The following is a 20,864-nucleotide window of genomic DNA, read 5'->3' as shown; positions in this document are numbered from 1 at the left end:
GAGGCCCGACCGTCGCGCGACTCACCCTCGCGCTGCGTGTTGCCTACCCGCTGGATGGCAGGCGGCGTGAGGTGGCCCCGGGAGTGCAGTTGCTCTCTCGCACTTCCACCGCGCCCCGTGAGTGCGACAGAGACGCAGCCGAGAGACGACTCTCGGCTGGGGGAGCCCGGCCAGTGCCTCGCTGTCGCGACGCGAAAAAAAAAACGTCAGCCAATAACGTGCGCGCGCGGGTCGGAAAGAAAAACTATGGCGAAACACGATAAAAACATTAGCCGTTCCGTTTTTCCTTTTTGGAGCGAAGCGTCAAGTCGCTGGCTGGGCCGCTGCGGCGCTGCGGCCGTCCCAGCTGGCCGGCTGGCCGCCTGGCCGGCCGGTCGCTGGTTCGGCCGTTTATTTGCCGGCCCCATCTGTTGGCCGAACTGCAGCATCTTGCCGCCGCGCCCGCCCCGCCCCGCCCCGCTGCATCTGCACCCGGGGAAAGCTAAGTGGCGGCGCCGACAGGCCTGCCAATATCAAACGCTATCCGTTTCTTATTATTCTATCACTTTTTTCGTCGTTTGTTTGGCTTTGTTTGTTTTTCTTTTTTTCATTTTTTTCGCGGGCTCGTTATTATTGGCGCTGCTGGATGATGCGGCAGAGCGCGGCAGGGCGTGGCAGGGCGTGGCGTTGTGCCATCGTGCGCGCATGGGGGGGTACTGCACCATCATCGCGTTGTCGAGGGGCATCTTGACCTAGGTGTCGGAGTTCGCTCAGCAATGGAGCGCTAATTTGCACGAGAGAGAGAGAGAGAGAGAGGGGGGGAAAAACAAAAGAAGGGAGAGAAAAGAGAGAGAGAGAGAGAGAGAGAGAGAGAGAGAGATTGTGATATGCTCCCTACGGTGATATTGGGCCGCATCTCTACTCCGTTTGGTACGGAACAAGTACATACCCCCCCCCCCTCCCACTTCCCCTCCTCTTGGTCCATTACCCCCTCCCCCACCGCGGCGCGTTTCCGCTTCCTTAAGGCCCCGGCTAGCTCCGCTCGCTAGCTCCCTCTCTCTCTCTCTCTCGCTCCCTCCGCGCGAGTCTGCAGGCATGGCGCAGGGCTGCTGGGATTCGCAGCGCTGGCTACTGTAGTGCTGTCGGCTTTATTGTGCGTGTGGCCGAGCTTGAGCTTCCTGCGGGAAAAAGGAAAATACTTCGCCCCGGAGAAATCTCAAAATATCTACCTTTTTGAGGAAAAAAGACCAATAGTCGTAAAATGATATTTCATGTTGCCACAGTTTATTATTATTTAGAGAATGTATGTTTATTTATGCACGCCGGTCCCGGCGGCCATCCCTCTCCCCCTTTTCCCCATATTTCCCCAGTCCTGGCAACTTTCCCATGAAATTATCTGCTAGCAACCCTTGGCCTACTTTCCCACACTCATTCTCGGCTCTTCCTTCTTCATCCTTGCAATTCCTATCTGGCCCCGAGCAGTGCCGAGCCGTGCCGAGTCGGGCGGGCCGGCCCCGGGAACTGGAGCACGCATGGCGTCAAAATCACACTTGTTTCTTTCTGCTCTCTCCCTCGCTTTGTCTCTTCCTCTCTCTCCCTCCTTGTCGGGACGCCTCGCGGTCGCGGCATAATTCCTCCAGGCGGCAGCTTTTCTTTTCGGAATCGGGCGGACGCGACGGACGAACTGACACACTGGCAGGCCGACAGTCGGGCAGTTGGCAACACGTTGCCGCCTCGGCGGCCTCGGCATTTTCACAGCCAGCCCGGCGGCCCCGAGTGCCCCGAGTGCGACGAGGACAGTGAAGAGAAACGCGCCACCACATCTTGGCATATCTCGCGGCCGCACAAGCGTGCCAACCGAGGCAACAAAAACAAAAACAGCGGGCAGGGTGGCCAACCTCGCATGCAGCAGTGCAAGAAATGGAAATGGCTGGCGTTGTTGTTGCTGGCTCCGCCGCCGGGCTCTGCCGGGCTCCGCCGCCTTACGGGATTCCCTCTGTACCAACAAGATGTCAGAAAGGCAGTGGTGCCAACCGAGGCGAGGGCACGCGCCGCGCGCAGCCATTAACATTCATTAGCATGCGTGTGAAGTTGGTCCGCCTGGCAGCGCCAGCTTGCCGTCAGCCCAGCCAGCGCGAGCTTCGTTTGAATTTTCGCGCGCAAACGCCGAATCGCGACGCGCCGACTTGGCAACGCTGTTAATTTGGGGAGGCAGTTTATCTTTTAAATCAGCCCCGCTCCGCTGCTCGATGGTGGCTGCAGTGGCCGCGCCAGGCCGGGCCAGAGTGGCGGATCGCTCCGATTCGCAAAGCAGCCAGGCAGGGCAGCCAGGCAGAGGGGCGGGCGTCTCCTGTGGTTCCTGATAGCGGCAAAAGTTACTGCGGAGATGATAAACCGGGGGAGGGGCAGAGAGACGGAGCGGCACGGGGCGGCGGAACAAGAACAAGCCCCCGGGATCATACCTTTGAGAAAAATCCAGATCCGAGATGAGAGCGACGTTGTCGTGAGGGGCTCGGCTCGGCTCGGCGGAGGCGGGGCTTGCTTGGCGAGGCCCGCTGACATATCGATTGTCTCGAAGCGTGCTGCCGCACGGTTCGAGAATCAGACACGACCTGATGGTTCGAGTTCCATTTTTGAGCGACCGCGACCAGCAGGTTGATTCCGAATGGTGCTTTCGTCGCTCAGTCTCTCTCTCACTCGCACTCATGGTGCGTCCCGCGGGGGTGCGAGAGAGAAGCCTGATTCGCGCTTGGCGCGCTGAGCGGGTAACTTGATATGCACGGCGGCATGAAGGCGGCACTCCGCGGCCTTCGCAGAACGGCGGCAACGGCGTGCAGCAGACTGATTCCGAGAGTCGTTTTCGTCGCTCCGTCTCTCTCGCACCGTACGGGACCTCATGAGTGCGAGAGAGACCATAGTGACGAAAACGACTCTCGGAATCAGTCTGCAGGCAGCGCTGTGGCCGCGGGGCGTCGCTCTGTCTCTCTCGCGCCCCTGAGTGCGACAGAGAAGCGACGCTCTTCGGCACCAAGCGCCTGGCGGGTAGGCAGTCCCGTCGGACCGCGCCGTGCCGCGGCACGGTTTTCCTCTGCTTGGCAGGCGCTCTCGTTTACACCGGGGACCGCCCCGCCCCGCTCCGCGCTGCGCTCCGCCGTCTCCGCCCGATCCTTGAGAGCGGTTTGGCCTCGCTTCGCCCTGGCGGCCCTGGCGGCCCTGGCGGCCCTGACGGCTCCGGCCCAGGGTCGGTTCGAACGTCTCGGGGTTGGCTCTAACGTGCTCCGTGCTTCCCTCTGGCCCGCAGGGACACGCCCCAGACACGCAGCAGCTCTCCGCGGCGGCCCCGCGGGCGGCGGGCGGCTCGCTGGCGGGCCCCGGCGCCGGCGGCGGCTTCTCGTCGCTGCCCGAGCTGCTGGCCAGGAAGGCCGTGGCCGCCAAGCTGGCCCGCTACGACCTCGTCATCGGCGTGGTCCGGGCCGAGGCCTTCCTGTCCTTCTCCTCGGCGGACGAGCAGTTCGGGCTGGAGTCGGACCGCCGCGCCAAGATCCTCAAGAACTTCGTGAGGAACACGCTCAGCTTTCACCGCTCAGAAATCCTCGCCACGGTACGTGTCTCAAAACGATGTGTTTTGTTTTTCGTTTGTGTTGTTTACGTTTTGTTGAGGAAAGATTCCGACGCCTCTGCTGCAGGTGCTGAACGAGTACACGGACTGGGAGCGGCCCGTGCAGCACCCCGTCAACCTCCGCGACGAGACCCTGGAGGCGCTGTCCGACGCGCGGGTCGTGGCCCCCGCCGTGCTCACCGCCGACCTGCACGCCGCCGTCACGCCCAACCGCACCTACATCTACGTCTTCGACTACCAGACCAAGTTCGGCGACTACCAGCAGGTGCGCGGGCCAAAGAAAAACGACTGAAATGCGGAACTGGCGTGGTTTCCTTTCACCTCCGATTAATTCCTTTCTTTTTTCCGCTGTTCAGCGGCAGGGCTGCATCCATGGCGAGGAGCTGCCCTACGTCCTGGGCGCGCCCCTGGCTGGCACCGAGGGGTTGTCCTTCTTCACCAACAACTACACCAAGCAGGAGGGCCTGCTCTCAGAGGCAGTCATGACCTACTGGACCAACTTTGCGCGTACCGGGTAAGGAAGGGGATGGGGTGGCCGGGCCGGGCCGGCGGGGCCGGCGGGGCCGGCAGGGCTGCAAAAACGGGTCGACAGCAGTGGCTCGCTAAAGTGCACCTCATCGGGGGCCCCGCCTCCACCCGCCTCTCCATGTAGTCCCTGTTCGCGCCCCAGCGGCCCAGCTCCTTCAACCCCTTGACGATCTTAGACAGCAGCGCCGGCAGCGCCCCTGGCGGGGCCCGGCGGCCCTAGGCGGGGCAAGGCGGGCGGGCAGGCAGGGCTGGCAGGCAGGGCTGGGGCGCGGAATGCTTCCTAAAGAGCCAGCAGCCCAGCGGCCCCGAGTGACTCGCCTCGCCCCCGCCCTGTCTTTTAGGGCCCTTTGCTGGCCGGTTTGCCCGGCTCTGCCTCCCTTCCTGTTTCCCTATAATCTTTCTTCCACTTCCGCTTCCCGCCACTGCGAATGTATATCAAGTGGCTGCCACTGCCACCTTGCGCCGCCACTGCGGCCACTGCAGCGCTGGCAGAGTCGAGCGGATCGCCGAGGATTCCAGAAGCATTTCGCCGGACAAAGGACCGCTTGTGCATCTTTTCTCGTGTTTTTGTTGTCGTTTTTGCTGTCGTTTTGTCTCTTGGCGCGGCGCGGCCTGGCGGCGTGGACGCGAGTAGTCACCCCCCATTGTTTTGCATGTCAACAGTTGGCACTAGTGGTTGTCTTTGGCTCGGTGCAGTGAGGCGCCGCGAGGAACGAGACTCTCTTTGCTTTCGCCATACAGTGTGAAAGATACAAAACGCCAACAAAAAAAAAACACAAAAGAGAAAAAAAACTGTTGGAGAGAAAAATAAAAACAGAGTAGAATAGAAGCTCCGGCGAAGCGAGAAAAATGGGACAAGTACACGCATTGAAGCGTGTGACGTTGTCACGACGGCCTTGTGTGATTCTTCATTAGGGTGCGAATCTGGGTCGGGAGTCGAGAGGGCCGGAGAGGGCCACACAGGCCCACCAGGCGGAATGAACGACTCGCTTCCTTTCCTTTTTTTGTAGTGTCCTTTTCATTCTAACGGCCGCCCTTCCGACTGTCTGCAGGACGCCCAGCGACCCAGTGGAGGAGAGCGGCCGCGGCCGCGCCGAGCGGAGCCGGTACCGGAACCTGGAATGGCCCGCCTACGAGCCCGTGCACAAGAAGTACCTCCATTTGGGTAAGTTAGCTTTTTTTTTCGAGCCAGAAAACAGTAAAGTAAAGCGCGCCGGTCTTCCTCGGCGGTCTTGGATAGCTCAGCTCGGCCGACTGGGGCGGCGAGGAGGAGGGGGAGGAGCCACGGTGCTGCAGGAGACACTGATGCTCCCTGGAACGGCCAAGTAATTTACCTGCAGCTGATCCTAGCCAAATTTCCATTCCACTTCTCATTGCCAGGTGGAGGGGTCGGCCAACGACTACCTCTCCTTGCCGAGGCCCCAGGCAGCCTGAGGCCACGAACAGAGGGTGCGGGGGAAGGGGGGGCACTTCCGTCCCTGATTGGACGGGCCTGCCAGCCAAAATACGTAGTTTGCCTAAAGAAAACGCCGGCGTTCGTCGGCGGGGCGGGGCGGGGCGGGGTGGGTCGGAGCAGACGGCCAATCAGACAGCCTTTCTTCGAGGGGCAGGCTATTTGCGAGTACCCCGCCTGGGTGGCCGGGCCAGGCGGGGCGTTGCGTCCTTGTCGAACAAAGAGACGAGGCTGTATTACCTTCTTAACGACGAGCAGCCGGGTGGCTGGCGCTGGCTGGCCTAGGCCCTGTCTCCGGCCGTGCTGCGCGGTGCTGCGCGTGGCTTTGGCAGGTCGGTAGATTGGATAAGGCGATTCGGACGGCCCGGCTGCCGGCTGGCCCGGTGCGGCGCGGGGCTGCTCACCTCTCTCCCTCTCCTTCCCCTCCTCTCACCCTCTCTCTCCGCCCAAAGCGAGGATAATGTATGTGAGCTCCACGTGCCTTGTTCTCTTTCTCTCTCCCCGGGGGAATCTTCCTTCTCTCTTTTCCCCGCCGCAGCCCCGTCCACCCCGTCCTTCGCCGATACCCCACTAAACAGCCGTCGGCCTCAAAGGACCTGTGGCCGGCCACCCCGGGCTACCCTGCCAGACGTCGCCCCGTCTCTCTCGCACTCGGGGGGAGTCCCTTGGAGGTGCGAGCGAGACAGGGCGCGGCCTGCAGCACGCGGCGTCGTGCACGTCGCCAATGATTCGATTAGAAGCCGAGCGGGCTTACCCCGCACGCCTTCTCGGCCGCCGGGCCGCCGTCTGTCGCCGCGCTGCTCCCCGCCGCCAACCAGGCCGTGGAGGCCGTGGAGGCCGTGGAGGCCGTGGAGGCATTGACCAGAACAAACGCGTCCCTCTCCCCTCGGCGAAGACTGGCGAAGACCCGCAAGGCAGTGATTGAAAACATTTTTCCCTCTCCAATACGCCGGCCGGCCTCCTGATTTCACTCTCGGCACAAAATCTTTTCTCTCCCTTAAAAATGGGGAGGAACAAAAAAAATGGCAAATAAACGATTGGAAGGCCTCGGCGGGCGGGCGGGCTGGCTCTGGCCGCCCTGAGGGCCTTGGGTAGCCTTGGGTGGCTGGCAGCTTGACTGCTCCTCGCCATGGTGCCGCGCCGCGCCGCCGGTCCGCCAGCCGGCCAAAGTTTCCCGCGTGATTTTCCGCTAGTTTATTAAAGCCCCAATCGGCTAAAGAGGGCTCGTCCTTTACGCCGCGCGGCGCCGCAGTGGCCGGGCGGGTCTAGACGGCAGCGCGGCAAGCGCCAGAGAGCAGACGATCGGGTTTTAATCCATAATAGCGCGCCGTCCCGCGCAGCCCCGCGCGGCCCGCCTCTGGGGACCGGAATGCAAAAGCCTCCTCCAGGCTCCAGGCTCTCCAGCGCCGCCGCCCCACTCCCCGGCAGTTTGAGACGTCAGTCGAGAAGGATTAAACATGGTAGGGGCACTGACAGTCCCCCCCGGACTGGACCGGGACCGGCCCGGCGCCGCAAAGGAGTGGCGTTACGTAACGCTGGGCGTGGCTGGCGGTTGGCGCGCCGACGCGTTGGCGGGGTGCTTGGCTTTGGCGGGGCCTGGGGCGTGCATGACGTGGCCTGCGTGCGACGTGCGTACCACAGGTGCTGGGGGCCGCCAGGGCAGCCAGGGCGGCCGCACCGACGCCGTGGCGGCGCTTTGACGCGGTGCGCTGCCTGCCGCGCCATTCGCTCTGTCTCTCTCGCTCTCCTACGGCACGCCACGCGAGTGCGACAGAGACAGAGCGACGACAGCCTGCTGCTCTCATGCCGACGCCAAGTCGAACAGAAGGAGGCGGCCGTCCATGTAACTCCGACACGGCCTTTTGTGCGTGCAGCGGGATGAAGGTGCCGCCCCCGGCCGCGGCCTACCCCCGGTGCCGCCCCCGGTGCCGCCCCTGGACGTGTCCATTGTCAACCCCACTGGGCTTACCATCGGCCTTCTCTTTTTATTTCCCTCTTCTTTCGGTTTCGCTGCAGTTCTTATTCGTGTTTCCCCTTTTTCTCCAGCTTGAGGGGAAGGGTTGGCTAGAGGCTCGCGCCTTTGCGGGTTGACGCTTTTGCAGAATCAAGTTTGTTGTTTCTTTTTCCTCCCTCGAGCAGCGGCCGTTTAGAAGGACGGGAGAATAAAACAGGAAATTATTATTCTTATTCTTGGTTCATGGTAACGCCAGCTCGCCTCGCCGGCAATCGGCTTTCTTTCTTCTTCTCCTTCTTTTCCTATTCGCTTTTTTTTTGTTTCTGTTTTTTTTTTCTAGCGAAAGCAGTCGTGCGCTATATTTTTGATTTACTTTTCTAGCGCAGTGTACGGTACGGGTTGGCCCACTTCGAAAGCAGTGCGAAGCTGTGTGAAGCTGTGCGAGCTGTGCGAACCTGGTCCGCTGTCCGGCGGGGCTGGCGGAGGGGGGGGAGGGGGAGGGGGGGGGCTGGCGGGGGGCTAGCGGGGCCGAGGCCGAGAGAGGGCGGGTTTGGGCGGGTTGCACGCGGTGCCGCGCTGGCGCGGGTGCTGGGCCGTGTCCGAGATGGCGCCCATCAAGGCGCCGAGACACGCCGAGGACTCGGCGACGACACGCCACCGAAACAAGGCCAAACTCGCAGGGCAGGCTGCAGGGCTGGCGAGGGTGGCCAACGCGACGTCCAGGACGTCCAGGCAGGCGGGGGGAGGGGGAGCGTCTCAAGTTGGCCGGAAAATTCAAGTTCTGGAAGAAGCGGCCTCGCTCCAGCGCCGTGCCCGGCCGTGCCCGGCCGTGCCCGGCCGTGCCTGGAGGTGGTGCAAATACCCCAGCCCGGTCCTCGCCGGGCTTGAGTCCCAGTCCCCGGGGTCCCTGGGGACATCCCGCCCGCCCCGCCCCGCCCCGTCACGGCCTCTCAGCCACGTGTCCAGATTAGCTGGGGCCCTAAAGTCCTAAAGAAGTGCACTGCCAGAAACGGGGGCGTGCTTACACTGGTTACGGCTTGGTTGCCAAGGCAACTGCCTTCCGGGTGGACCAAGACGGAGCACCTCGCTGCCCGACCGAAATTTCGTCTGCTCGAAACTGTGGCGGCAAGGAGGTTCTCCAGCGAGTTGACTCGGCGAAATAGGGTCAAAATTGCTGGTTTCCTTCTTTCGTTTGAGACAGCGCGTCGCCGGGGTTGCCGGAAACACGGAATCAGCCCGCGGAGGGTGGAGGGCGCGGAGCGGAGGGCACGCGGGCACGCGGCGGCTGAGGAAGGCCGGTTAAATGCGGAAGGAAGCGGGGTGCGCACATGCAGCGGACTCATTCCGAGAGTCGTTTTCGTCGCTCTGTCCCTCCCGCACTCGTGCGGCGTCCCCTGTAGGTGCGAGAGAGACAGAGCGACGAAACGGACTCTCGGATTCGGTCTGCGGGGCGGCCGGGGCGGCCGGGGCGGCCGGGGCGGCGCAGCGAGAGGCGCGGCAAGAGAGTGGGACGGAGGATGGAGGAATGAATAAGTGAGAGGAGGAGGAGAGACACTCAGTGTTCCTGTCCCCGGTGCGGTAATGCGCTCTCACTCCCGCGCTCCTCGCGCCTCGGCGTCGTAAACCGAGTGGCTGTGCCCCCTCCGCCCCCCTCCGGCCCCCTCCCCTCCGCTCCCCCTGCACTTAGCCACACGCACCGACCGAGCGGACTTGTGTAAAGTAGGGTGGTGACACGATTCGCGGGCTGCGACAGCGACAGCACCTCACCCTGGCTGTGCTTGGCTGTGCTTGGCCACGCCACGCTTGTGAATGGCGCCTCCCCCCTCCCCCCCTCCCTTTCCTCCCCTAGCGGTTGCCGCCCGGAGCGCCCGGAGCACAGCAGAGTAATGAGGACATCGTCCTTTTGTTGTTGTTTTTTTTTTCAAACCTTTTAATCCAAATTGTTGTCACTTCGTCGGGCGTCAGCACGAGCTGAATTGCTAAACCACCGTTTTTGTTGTTTGCTGCAGACTTGAAGCCGCGCGTCAAGACGCACTACCGGGCGCACCGCCTGTCGTTCTGGCTGCACCTGGTGCCCGAGCTGCACCGGCCCGGCGGCGAGGGCGTGCCCGCGCAGCACCACCAGCTGGCCGACGAGGACGCCGACCGGCACGTCGCCGCCAACGCCACCAGGACGTCCACCACCAACGCCAGGTAGGCGCCGACACGTGCACTGTGTGTGAGTAGAGGCCCATTTCTCTGAGGGCTGCTTACACTCAGGTCCCACAGGAAAGGGCATGACCGGCGTGGCGACCCCTCTGGGTACGCGCCTGCACGCCGACACGCGTTTTAGTTGTTTTTATTGTTAGTGTTGGGAGTGGCGGGCCTTGGGCGGGCCGCGCCGCGCGACGCCGGGAAAGAAACGGTTGCGGATAATTGGGGCCTGTGAGATGCAAATGCAGCCAGCAGCCGGACGAGTTAACAACACCGCACCGCGCGGCACCGCGCGGCCGACACTTAGCACAACAGTGCCTCGCCAGCACGGACTCGTTATACTCCCATGGCCAAAGCCCAAAGCGTGCTGATGAATGGGAGTACTCTCTTTGAACTAGGGACTAGGGCGCGGGGTGCAAGACGGCCGGGAGGGGGGGGGGACACGACGACGACCATGTCGCGATGCCCCTTGTCCCCCCTTTGGCACTGCTGGCACACAAGACTTGCGCTGCTTCCTTGTACCCCCCCCCCCCGCCCCTTTCCCCGCCACTGCTCCGAACAAAAACCTCCGACATTGTGTCTCGGAGCTGCTGGAGGAATCCTCTCTCCTTGCCTGCAGCATTGCAGCGAGGCTCAAGCCCCGGCTCCCTGGCGTGGCTGCGCGCTGCGCGTCGCTGGGGCCCATAATGAATTGAACTAACAAGGCCGGAAGCCGTTGTTGTTTAGTTTCTGCAAACGGCTCCGAATTGGAATTATTTCGCTGCGGGCACCGTTTCGTCATTTCGGCCAGCGACCGCGCGGTTCGCGCCCAGCCCAGTGCGTTGTCCGTCCACGTCTTTTCTTCTTCTTCCTCCTCCTTCGCCTCGGTGGGGAGTTCCGTGGACACTGTACCTACACTGACGGTCTGCTCGTGCCCAGGACGCCGTCGGCCAACCCCAGCAGCGGCGCCACGTCCGTCACCTCCGCCCCCGCCGTGACGGTGCACCCGGGGGCGGGCGGCGCGGCGACGCACGGTGCGACCGCGAGCGACCACGGCACCGTCGCGGCCGGGGCGCCGGGCCTCGCGGGCGCCGCGGGGGCGGACGGACTGCCCCCGGAGCCCGACGGCTTCGCGGCCTACTCCACGGCGCTGTCCGCCACCGTGGCCATCGGCTGCACCCTGCTGCTGCTCAACATGCTCGTCTTCGCCTGCGTCTTCCGGCAGCGCGACAAGGTAAGGGGCGTCGCCGTCGAGGCGACAACCAGGTGACGTCAGCGCGCTGAGTGCCCATTGGTCGGTTCAGCCCAGCGAGCGCTCCGATTGGTCGGTTCAACCAAAGCGTCCCGAGTTGTCGCCTCTGTGAGGCACCGCGGTCCTCACGCCTCACGGACGGGGTGCTTGTCCTGTTGCAGCACCGGGACCGGGGAGACCGCGGCTCCAGCAGCGACGCTGGGAGCTCCGGCACGCTCAAGAAGCGGGCGGAGAACGGGCAGATCCACGCCAGCGTCTGCGGCTCCGAGCACCTGCAGGTGAGTCCCATCCTGTCTTCTAGAACGAGCTCGGCCCGTACTGCATTGTTCCGCACTACATCACCACCACCCTGGCGACAGATCATCCCCGGCGGGCTGCAGACGGTGACGAGCGTGGCGCACCACAACCCCTACCACCACCACAACCACACGCTGCAGCTCGGCGCGCACCTGCCGCCGCCCGACGTCGCCGACCTGCCCAGGGCGTACGCCACGCTGCCGCACCCCGCGCCGCACTCACAGCAGCAGCAGCAGCAGCAACAGGGCCAGCAGGGCCAGCAGCAGCAAGGCCAGCAGCAGGGCCAGCAGCAGCACCAACAGCAGCAGCAACACGTGCAGGTGAGTGGAGGAATTCCCTGTGGCAATGCGCGTGCTGCCGCGCTGCCGCGTTGCGTGGCTGACTTGAACTCGTTCCTGTTGTGCTCGCAGCACGCCGAGGCGGCGGTGGCGGGCGTGGTGTCGGCGGGGGCGACCCTGCCGCGGTCCCAGAATGCCCCCAAAGCGCCCAAGGTGCCCGTCAAGTCGTCCACGCTGTCCGCCGAGTCGGAACGCTACCAGCAGCAGCAGCAACAGCAGCAGCATCACCACCACCTGCACCACCTGCAAACGCTGGACAGTGCTGGCCTCGGCCAGACCATGGGGCAGTCCATGGGCATGGGCACCATGGGCATGGGCACGCTCAAGAAGCGGAACCCCGAGTCCTCACACGCGTCGTCCTTGGCCAGGATGGACGAGTTCCGGGTCTGACGATCGGCGTCCTCGGCGGACTACGACCAGGGCGGCGCCGGGCACGGGCCATCGCCGGCGTCCTCGTCCGCCGGGTACCAGGACCACAGCCAGAACACGCACTTCTAGGACACGCGTGCCACGGCCGGCACGGCGCAAGAGCTTGACCAAACCCGGGTTCGAATCCCAGTGAGGGTTGGTCTCTCGAAACGCGAGATACATTGGGTATACCTGCCTGGTCACGGGGTCACCAAAAAACCTTTGTGCTCTACAATGACCAAAAAGTCTGTTAAAAAAGAAAACTATTAGGAGAAACAACAGTGGTGTGAATTCCGAAGCAATCAAGAGGCGGGGCCTCAGAAACTATGGAAGTAAGAAGACGCACTACGTCGGTGCCTCCTTGTTCAGCCACTTCTGTCTGTGATATTACTCTGCTTCTTATTAGGATGCAGAGAAAGAGACAATTCTAAGATAATTTATTGGTACACAAAATTAAGGTGCAATACTAACTAGGAACTCTTCTCTCGTTGGTGTGATAAACTTGAAAAGTCGTACATTTTACCTTAGTCAATTTTTATTTGGTTCCAGTTGGTGAGACTTATCCATTGTTTCTTCCAACCTCTACATTTCCTTTTCTTTTTGAAATGATGTGGTCCTTCTGGCAAACCATCAGAATACATAACTGTACGTGATTTTTGTACTGCCAAATATTTTGTAAAACCAAATAATCCCAATATCATTTACGGTTTTATGAGAGTTATTGTGCATGAACACCCTGAATTTCTGTTTCCTCAAGCTGCCAAGCAGTCATCAACAGACTTTTTTTCGTTTTTGTTTAATGTGTTACTCAACTACATTCAACTAAATGTTTCTCATCCAAGTTGTTTTATAATGAAATAAAAATTGTTTTTGGTGTATCAAATAGGGTGCGAGACGAAAAGTATGAACTGTATTTTTCTTTTGAACTGAAAATGTGAATATATGTGACAAAATTTTAATGACTTGCTGACAAGCCCTGGCTGCATCACTGTGTCCACCATCCACCTAGGCTTGAACACCTCATAAAAAAGTAATAGCTTTATCTCACAACATAAGTTTTGATGGAAATGTTTTTATTTTCATGTTGTGTGGTAGATAAATTTACATAGCCACGTGGTATCACTTACAGTACAATTAATTATGTCCAATCATGAGATTATTACTATACAGAATGACCAAGCAACATACTTTCTATTGAAATATACATACTGTAACAAAGAGAATTCACATTTTAAAGAAGTAAAAGTTTAAAATACTGGCAGCCCTAGTTGAAAAGAAATATTTGGTAAAACAGTGATATCACACAGGAAGTTCATTCTCCACTTCTGTCCTGCAAAAGTGCAGATAACAACACAAGTATGTGATCCATCAAAACCTGAATCATTCATAGCAACAAAGTCTTTTATTTTTTAATTACAGTACTAACTTAGTTGAGCTCATGAAACTCAGAGTGACATGAGTACGTTTATTTTTTTAAAGCATACAATGTCGAATACCATCATATACAAAAGCAAATTCGTGCTGTTTGGTTAAGAAATTGTTCTACTGTAAGAAAGGAAAGAAGCCACATGACATCTTCAGGCAGTGGGTATCCAAATCAAAAAGAGGAACAGAAAAAAATTTAAAAAATTCTAGAGTTGGATTTCCACTGAGGGAAGTAGGACTGTGTCACACAATTCTCCATTCTTTACATTTTCAAATAAAAACTGAGGTTTTTATGAACACGATAATAAATTACAGACCCGCAACTATGATACGTGGATCTTCTACAGCTGCCTTGATCTTGCGCAAGAAGAGAACAGCTTCACGACCATCAATCAGTCTGTGATCGTAGGTAAGAGCAATGTACATCATGGGGCGGATGACAACCTGTAATACCAATCATTGTAAACAGTTGCACCCAAACTCTAAAGAGATTGAAGGAATCAGAAACTTTGCATGACTATAGAATCTATGCTCACCTGGCCCTTGATTGCCACAGGTCGCTCGAATGTACCATGCATGCCAAGAATGGCTGACTGAGGAGGATTTATGATGGGAGTACCCATAAGGGAACCGAACACACCACCGTTGCTAATAGTGAAAGTACCACCATCCATGTCTTCAACAGCCAAAGCGCCCTTGCGTGCCTTTTCTGCTACTGCAGCCATAGCCAGCTCAATTTCAGCGTAATTCATGCTTTCAACATTACGAAGAACTGGGACCACCAAACCCTAAAAAGCAGACACCAAATTATTTTTTTCACATGAGCAGGAATCATTTACAATGAAGAAAGTTAAGTTTAACATGTAATCTCACATTACCTTAGGGGTGGCAACAGCCACAGAAATATCAACATAATCACGGTAGATAATTTCATTGCCATCAATCACAGCATTGATCACAGGCTGATCTTGAAGTGCATAGGCAGCAGCCTTCACAAAAGCTGACATGAAACCTAATTTAATGCCATGCTTCTTTTGGAAAGCTTCTTGGTTTTGTTTTCTAAATTCCATAATGCCACTGAAACAATTCAAATAAATAAAATTTAAATAACAAAACTTAGAGACAAAGTTTATGAATACAAGAAAACATGATGGAATCCCCAAAATAGTTGGCTCAAAGTACCTCATGTCAAGTTCATTGAAAGTTGTAAGCATGGCATTGACATTCTGGGCTTCCTTGAGTCGTTGAGCAATGCGCAGCCTCATTCGGTTCATCTTAACTCGTTGCTCAGTGCGAGTGCCGCTGATTTCTTTGGTGGGATCTGCAGGGGGAACCTTCACCGTAGCAGCCTCAATAGACTGACAAAAAGAAAAATTACAACAATCAGATATTAGAAATGGAAAAAAAATATTGAGAGAAGTTTAGTAATATAGTTAAAGGCAGCTCATCCGCAAACCTGAGCGTGTCGGATAGCAGCGACAGGGATGGAGCTCATTGGCGCCTGTGGAGGGGGAGGAACTGGTGGAGGGGCAGCAGCAGCAGGTGGTGGTGGTGGAGGAGGGGCAGCTGCAGCTGCGGCTGGCTGAGGTGGAGGAGGTGGCGGGGGAGCCGCAGCAGCTGGTGAAGGTGCGGCAGCGGCAGGCGCTGCAGCTTTCTTGACTCCTCCAGCTAAACGAAAAAGTAATACAGAGGGTAAGGAAATTGTGCAAACCCTGAAGGTGAAGGATGTTGTCACAGCTCATCACCTTACAGAATGAACACTTACCCACAAGCTTAAGCTTGAAAAGCTTGACACCTGCTTTGACAGTTGTGCCATCTTCAACAAAAAGCTCCTCAATAATGCCGGAAGCTGGTGAGGGCACAGGAACTGAAGTCTACAACAAGTATTTATAAAAATTTTAGTATGAGAGACTGTTTCAAGGTAAGTTGAAGGGGTAAAAATGAAAATAAAATGTCAGGTACCTTGTCAGTTTCAATTTCACAGACTATTTCATCCTCAGATACTTGGTCTCCAACAGCTAAAAAAAAACATTTAAAAAATTTAATTACAAGTTTAGAGTAAGTTACACAGATAGAGAGCAAATTTAAGATACTCAAATGTTTAACACTAACCCTTTTCCCACCTAATATCTCCTTCAGATACAGATTCGGGGAAGGCGGGACAGTTAACTATTTGTGATTCTTGATCTGAATGGAAAAACAATTACAAGATAACAAACATGCACATAAGTAAAAAGATACCAATATAATCACATTACTTTTTACAACTCTATGAAATTACACAATATACTTACAAAAGACACGAGATGTTTGGAAGGAACGAGATTGTGGTGCCCATTGAATCTTCTGACAGCGAATATGGCATGTTGAGAGACTGAGAAAGCAAAACCGATCAGAAACATTCAAACATGGGGTCTAAAATTATTTTAGTTAGACAAGTTTAGATAAGTTAAAATACCATTTCGAAGATGATAGAAGACATAATCGGCTACGGGCATCAGAATGAGTATTTCGACCTACAAAAAAAATCACAATATTATTCCATTGTAACCAATATAGACACAACGACCGGCTGCATGACTACCAAACACGACAAGACACTTACCTTGCCTTAAAAATTTCTGTGCAACCTGTAAAAGATAATGTGAGTAAATAAAACTGTACCATTCTGGGCAGATCACAGGTTTGAAGCAAGTTTGGAGAAGTCATGTGATGGAGCATATGTTTTCCAACCACAAACATAAACATGCAAGCGAATCTAGGAATTTTATAAGGACATTATAAATAAATATGAGAGCAATGACACAGTGATGAGTACTGTAATTAAAACATGACAATCTATTGCTGCATTTGGTGTTTTGACTTAACCTAGCATGAAGTTGATTTGACGTGCCAGGAACCAAAGCAACGTGTAAATAAGTAACACTATAAAATACATGGCAAAATAGAACAGGTGGAAGTTAAAGGGACACGTTTGAATGGAAAATAATCGTTGTTCCTTAAATAGATGGACCGGGTCCTTCTGTTGGTAAGGACACAGGTTACTGACTAAAAAACACATTGCATTGATATTCTTACTTTCGAATTGTTGCCATTAACTATTTTGGATGTGATCCCGCATATACTCCGATGGACGTTTCTTGAAACGGACAACATCGTAGCCGATTCTCTTCCAAATTGTGGAACTCGCTGAAAAAACTGGCCAGACCTTCAGCACGGCCACATGGAGTCCGAGGACGGAGGGGACAGAACACGTTCACTGCACGGTAGATTCTTCACCCTACCAGCAGACGATTCTTGAGAGGAACTATGAAAAATTGTAAGTCTTAATCAGTCACAACAGCGCCTTGTCGTTGAATGTCCGGCAAGAAACCAACAAAAAACCAGAAATAAAAAGCGAGGAAAATGCCCAAAGAGGTATCTGCTGGTATTCATATCTGATTTTAAATGGCGCTGGTTAAAGTGATTAAAATAATATGTAGGTCACGTAAGTGTGCCAGTGTAGCAAGTGCTTTCCGCCCGTGAGATTTGTCATAGTGATCTAGATTTCTGCCACCTTGCCAACTCGACCTTGCGGTGTTGCCGGATCTGCAGCAGTTGACAACATCTTGTTGGCATAAACAATGGTAAGCAAATCTGCCATTTAGTTCAAATTTTAAGTGTGCAGGAGTTTACTACTTTTCTTAGCGAAAATCTAGAAAAAAATTTGGTTCATATCAGTGCCTTAGCTTTGTAGTACAACTTACTTTGTTCACATTTAAAGTATTTTGTGCCCCTGTACAGCTGGCCAGCAGACGAGCTGCCGGCTACACATCTTATAATATTTGAATGCTCAAACGTCTCATTCTTTAAATTTATGTTGTATTCAAAATGTGAAAGACTTTCGCATGCATCTTCATTCTCACTGAAGTTAATTAGATATACTCTTAGAAATGCGTTAGCGATCATTCCAAATGAGGTTAAGGTACTCAACATCTAATGCCTTTCTCGAGACATTTATATTCTCGTCGCACTGAGCACTAAGTTACCCCCTTGATAAGTATTTCTAAAACATGTTATTCACTATAAATGAAATTCTCCGTTTCTGCTGTCGAGCTGTGGCGTGTGGGTGGCACGTTGGGTTGCTAATGCACTTGTCTCTTTCCTTTTCTTAGAATAAATTGATGAGATAAAGGGTGCCAATCACCCACCGTCGGCCAAATCATGATTCCTTTATCACACAACAAAGATGTATACCGCCCCCTTGGCTCTCGTCTCAAGGAGAAGGTGGCAGGCTGGATTCGCATCATCTTTGCTGACCGGAATTCAAGAAATCTTCTACTTTTCCTTATCCTCAACCTCTCTTTTGCCTTCGTTGAATTGTTTTATGGCATCTGGACGAACAGGTAAGCTTAAAAGCAAGCATTTTAAATCCACTTACCATTTGCCTAATATCCCACTCATTGGTATAATTTTATTTTTTAGCTTGGGTCTCATATCAGATTCATTCCACATGTTCTTTGACTGCACTGGCCTGCTGGCGGGCCTTGCAGCATCTGTCGTCACCAAGTGGAAAGCAAATGACAAATACTCATATGGTTATGTCCGTGCTGAGGTTTTAGCTGGCTTTGTAAATGGATTGTTCCTCCTCTTCATAGCATTTTTCATTATGTCTGAGGCGGTAAGTTTACCTAAAAATCATGACAATTGACAAATTTCTGTCTGATTTTTTAACAGAGATGTATGGAAGATTCTGGATGATATTGTGATATTGTTTTACAGGTGGAACGTGCTATCGAACCACCAGAGGTGAAGCATGAACGCTTATTTGTTGTATCTATCCTTGGGTTTTTGGTAAATCTGGTTGGTATTTATGCATTCCAACATGGACATGGTCACTCACATGGTGGTGGGGGCCATGGCCACTCACATGGTGGAGGTGGCCATGGTCACTCCCATGGTGGTCATGGACACTCTCATGGTGATGATCACAATCACTCACATGGAAGTGAAATAAACCTATCTAGTGGAAATTCTCAAATAATGCAGGTAAGACTTACTTTCTGTGAGTGAAACTGTTCAACTCCATCTTCTTCACTTACTTACATTTTGCTTCCATTTTCACAGGGAGTCTTCCTTCACATTTTAGCAGACACTTTAGGCAGTGTTGGTGTTATAGTTTCTGCAATTCTCATGCAGATGTTTGGATGGATGAGAGCGGACCCCATCTGCTCAATGTTTATTGCCATTCTTATTGCTTTAAGTGTGCTTGCTCTTATCAAAGATTCGGTCTTGATTCTCATGCAGCGGCAACCAACTGCTCTAGACCATGTCTTACCGCAATGTTATCAGAAGGTACACAATATGTATACTTAGCTCACTAATCTATCTTTAGATCAATTTTTAAACATTTTAAACAAAAATTTTCTTAATGTTCTGAACTGATATTTTTTTCTATTTATTTCTAGGTTTCTCAACTTGCTGGTGTGTACAGCATACAAGAGCCTCACTTTTGGACTCTTTGTAGTGATGTGTATGTTGGTGCTCTTAAACTTGAAGTTGCTAAAAGTGCTGACCCTAAGTATATTGTCAGCCACACCCATCTCATATTTGCTGGGGTAGGAGTGCGACAACTGTATGTGCAACTAGACTATGCCCACATGTGATAAGTTACGTTGTGAAATTAACTTTTCAAAAGAATTATGCCCACTGCAGCTTCAGGAAGAGAAGAATATTGCCTAATTGCTTGGCAATGAAGTGTTCTCAGCCTTTATTAACTTGGCTTTCAAGGCAGAGGAATGGGGTAGCCCTTTTGTTGAGTGCCTCTTCAAGAAACACCGAGTATTATATTTCTGGTTATTGTTTACCGAGGCTTTTAAAACATGTATACTTTGCTAAGGTAGTTGTTAATGTTTGTTCATAATTTGTTGAGTTTTTTACCTTTATTTTCATACATACAGAAAAAAGGGGGTGGGGTTCACTTATCATTTATTGGAAAATTTTCTATTGGTCATAAATCCTTGTTTGTTGGTATGCCTGATAAAATCAAAAAGTTGATAAAGTGCATGGAATGTGTAATATTAGTCTTTGTGTACTTATTGTTCATGACCACCTTCACAATAAAAAAAATAGTTGACTTTTTAATTTGCATGTAAGCATTGTGTTCATGTTAAAGAATTGCATTTCATTAATTGCTAGGAGGGCAGCTTCTGATGCAGCTATCTAGTATATTCATACTGTCAGTTCAATAATAGTGTTGATGATGACAGCACCGTATTACCTGTCACTTGTAATTTTGCTGTTATGTTGAAAATTTTCAGTGATCGCAACTTAAGTTATTCTCCACTTATAACATTCCATTCATTCCTAGCAGCATCCATACTTGATGACAACAGTACAAGGGGATACGCTTCTGGACTTGCTCTTTTGCTTTGTTTGTCATGAATGGGGTACCTGAGAATGTCTTCTCAAATCTTTTTCTCTAGATACATTGGTCATATTTGTATATTTTATCTAAGTTATAAGTTGTAATTGCCACTTAGGGCACTCTCTGGCAGTAGCTGAGGATATTAGTAATTATTTGTTTTTGTAGCCATTGTACTACTCAACTGTGATGAATTAACTGAATTTCATGATTTTATTGATGGGCTTCAAAGGCAAGTTATCTTTTGAAGAGTATTTTGTAACACATCGTAAGCCTGAATAAAGTAGGAGGCATTATGACTTATAAAGATCACTATTGTTTTTATTTGAGGTTTACTGAAGTATTTGAAACTCTCTACCATCTATTCTTTCGCAGTGCATAATTTTAAATAGATTTTAACAATGTCTTCCTCTCTTCTCAGTGCACATTTGGTGTGTTAGGTGACAATTCAGTTCTTCATCAGTATCTAACCTGTTAATGACAATATTTGCCAAAAAGTTTTTGATGTTTTGCTTTTTATATTGTTTATTGAGTTTTTTGGTCTATTGTAGCGCTTGTTGGTTTCTGGAAGGGACCTCATGGCTGTATAACTCTTTGTAACTATTTTAAGTTTCTGCTTTCAATGCCTGGAAGTACTTTCTTTAGACTTTAGAGTGACTGCCCTGCTATTTCGGGTTCAGTGGAGTATCATGTCCATTTCTTTCTTTTGTCCCTAGATAGGAGTGGAGGGGGTCTCTGACCTTTCTTGTTCTTGAGACTTATCCACCTCTTTCTTATGCATTTTTTGTCATTTCTCATTGTGATTTGTTTGAATTTACTCTAATGGTAATTGCACTGCTTGTTTCCATGGGCTTCTGGTACACAAGTTTCTTTTCCTTTACATGGCTCCATTTTGTTAGTAGATACTTGCATGTGTCGTTTTTTACTGTTTTGATGACAATTCATTAAGGTAATTTCATACAATAAAAATCAAATGTGTCCAAATGCGTTTCAAATGGTTGAAAAGCAAAAAAGGGTCTGTAACGGTTTGTGTTTG

General features: G+C 53.0%; 3 protein-coding genes across 3 annotated transcripts in view; 2 read left to right on the top strand and 1 right to left on the bottom strand.

Moving 5' to 3' along the window:
• Positions 1-12,962, top strand: part of LOC117640508 (neuroligin-1-like) — an 18,583-nt gene extending 5,621 nt beyond the window's left edge. The window contains exons 2-12 of the mRNA XM_034377028.1: positions 3,397-3,580; positions 3,666-3,863; positions 3,955-4,112; positions 5,179-5,291; positions 9,543-9,726; positions 10,645-10,739; positions 10,803-10,939; positions 11,119-11,235; positions 11,317-11,439; positions 11,557-11,574; positions 11,665-12,962. Coding sequence (XP_034232919.1) covers positions 3,397-3,580; positions 3,666-3,863; positions 3,955-4,112; positions 5,179-5,291; positions 9,543-9,726; positions 10,645-10,739; positions 10,803-10,939; positions 11,119-11,235; positions 11,317-11,439; positions 11,557-11,574; positions 11,665-11,982 — 1,645 coding nt within the window. The 3' untranslated portion in view covers positions 11,983-12,962. The remainder of the gene's footprint in view (positions 1-3,396; positions 3,581-3,665; positions 3,864-3,954; positions 4,113-5,178; positions 5,292-9,542; positions 9,727-10,644; positions 10,740-10,802; positions 10,940-11,118; positions 11,236-11,316; positions 11,440-11,556; positions 11,575-11,664) is intronic.
• Positions 12,963-13,052: 90 nt separating this feature from the next.
• On the bottom strand, positions 13,053-16,693 carry LOC117640733 (dihydrolipoyllysine-residue succinyltransferase component of 2-oxoglutarate dehydrogenase complex, mitochondrial-like). The gene is made up of 12 exons (XM_034377580.1): positions 16,504-16,693; positions 16,031-16,055; positions 15,884-15,941; positions 15,720-15,799; positions 15,538-15,612; positions 15,388-15,443; positions 15,191-15,299; positions 14,882-15,093; positions 14,608-14,783; positions 14,304-14,502; positions 13,962-14,213; positions 13,053-13,869 (listed from the first exon to the last, which is right to left on the bottom strand). The coding sequence occupies exons 1-12, from the start codon at positions 16,579-16,581 to the stop codon at positions 13,735-13,737; spliced, it is 1,455 nt and encodes a 484-aa protein (XP_034233471.1). The 5' UTR covers positions 16,582-16,693; the 3' UTR covers positions 13,053-13,734.
• A 148-nt stretch (positions 16,694-16,841) lies between these two features.
• Positions 16,842-20,851, top strand: LOC117640734 (zinc transporter 7). The gene is made up of 6 exons (XM_034377581.1): positions 16,842-17,051; positions 17,580-17,810; positions 17,890-18,085; positions 18,187-18,453; positions 18,532-18,759; positions 18,873-20,851. The coding sequence occupies exons 2-6, from the start codon at positions 17,629-17,631 to the stop codon at positions 19,068-19,070; spliced, it is 1,071 nt and encodes a 356-aa protein (XP_034233472.1). The 5' UTR covers positions 16,842-17,051; positions 17,580-17,628; the 3' UTR covers positions 19,071-20,851.
• Positions 20,852-20,864: the final 13 nt, after the last annotated feature.

The sequence above is a fragment of the Thrips palmi genome, unplaced genomic scaffold, assembly GCF_012932325.1.
Source record: "Thrips palmi isolate BJ-2018 unplaced genomic scaffold, TpBJ-2018v1 HiC_scaffold_12, whole genome shotgun sequence".
NCBI classification, from domain to species: Eukaryota; Metazoa; Arthropoda; class Insecta; order Thysanoptera; family Thripidae; genus Thrips; species Thrips palmi.
Note: the sequence above shows the minus strand (reverse complement) of the source record. Positions and strands in the feature narration are given on the sequence as shown.

What these genes read in the sequence shown, in the direction of transcription:
- LOC117640733 (XM_034377580.1), bottom strand. Translation starts at nt 16,581, where the DNA reads ATGTTGTCCGTTTCAAGAAACGTCCATCGGAGTATATGCGGGATCACA. An exon ending in CTTCTATCATCTTCGAAATG is followed by an intron (nt 15,800 to 15,883) that starts GTATTTTAACTT and finishes TTGCTTTCTCAG; the next exon opens with TCTCTCAACATGCCATATTC. An exon ending in CTGCTATCCGACACGCTCAG is followed by an intron (nt 14,784 to 14,881) that starts GTTTGCGGATGA and finishes TCTTTTTGTCAG; the next exon opens with TCTATTGAGGCTGCTACGGT.
- LOC117640734 (XM_034377581.1), top strand. Translation starts at nt 17,629, where the DNA reads ATGATTCCTTTATCACACAACAAAGATGTATACCGCCCCCTTGGCTCT. An exon ending in TTTTCATTATGTCTGAGGCG is followed by an intron (nt 18,086 to 18,186) that starts GTAAGTTTACCT and finishes ATTGTTTTACAG; the next exon opens with GTGGAACGTGCTATCGAACC. An exon ending in TACCGCAATGTTATCAGAAG is followed by an intron (nt 18,760 to 18,872) that starts GTACACAATATG and finishes ATTTATTTCTAG; the next exon opens with GTTTCTCAACTTGCTGGTGT.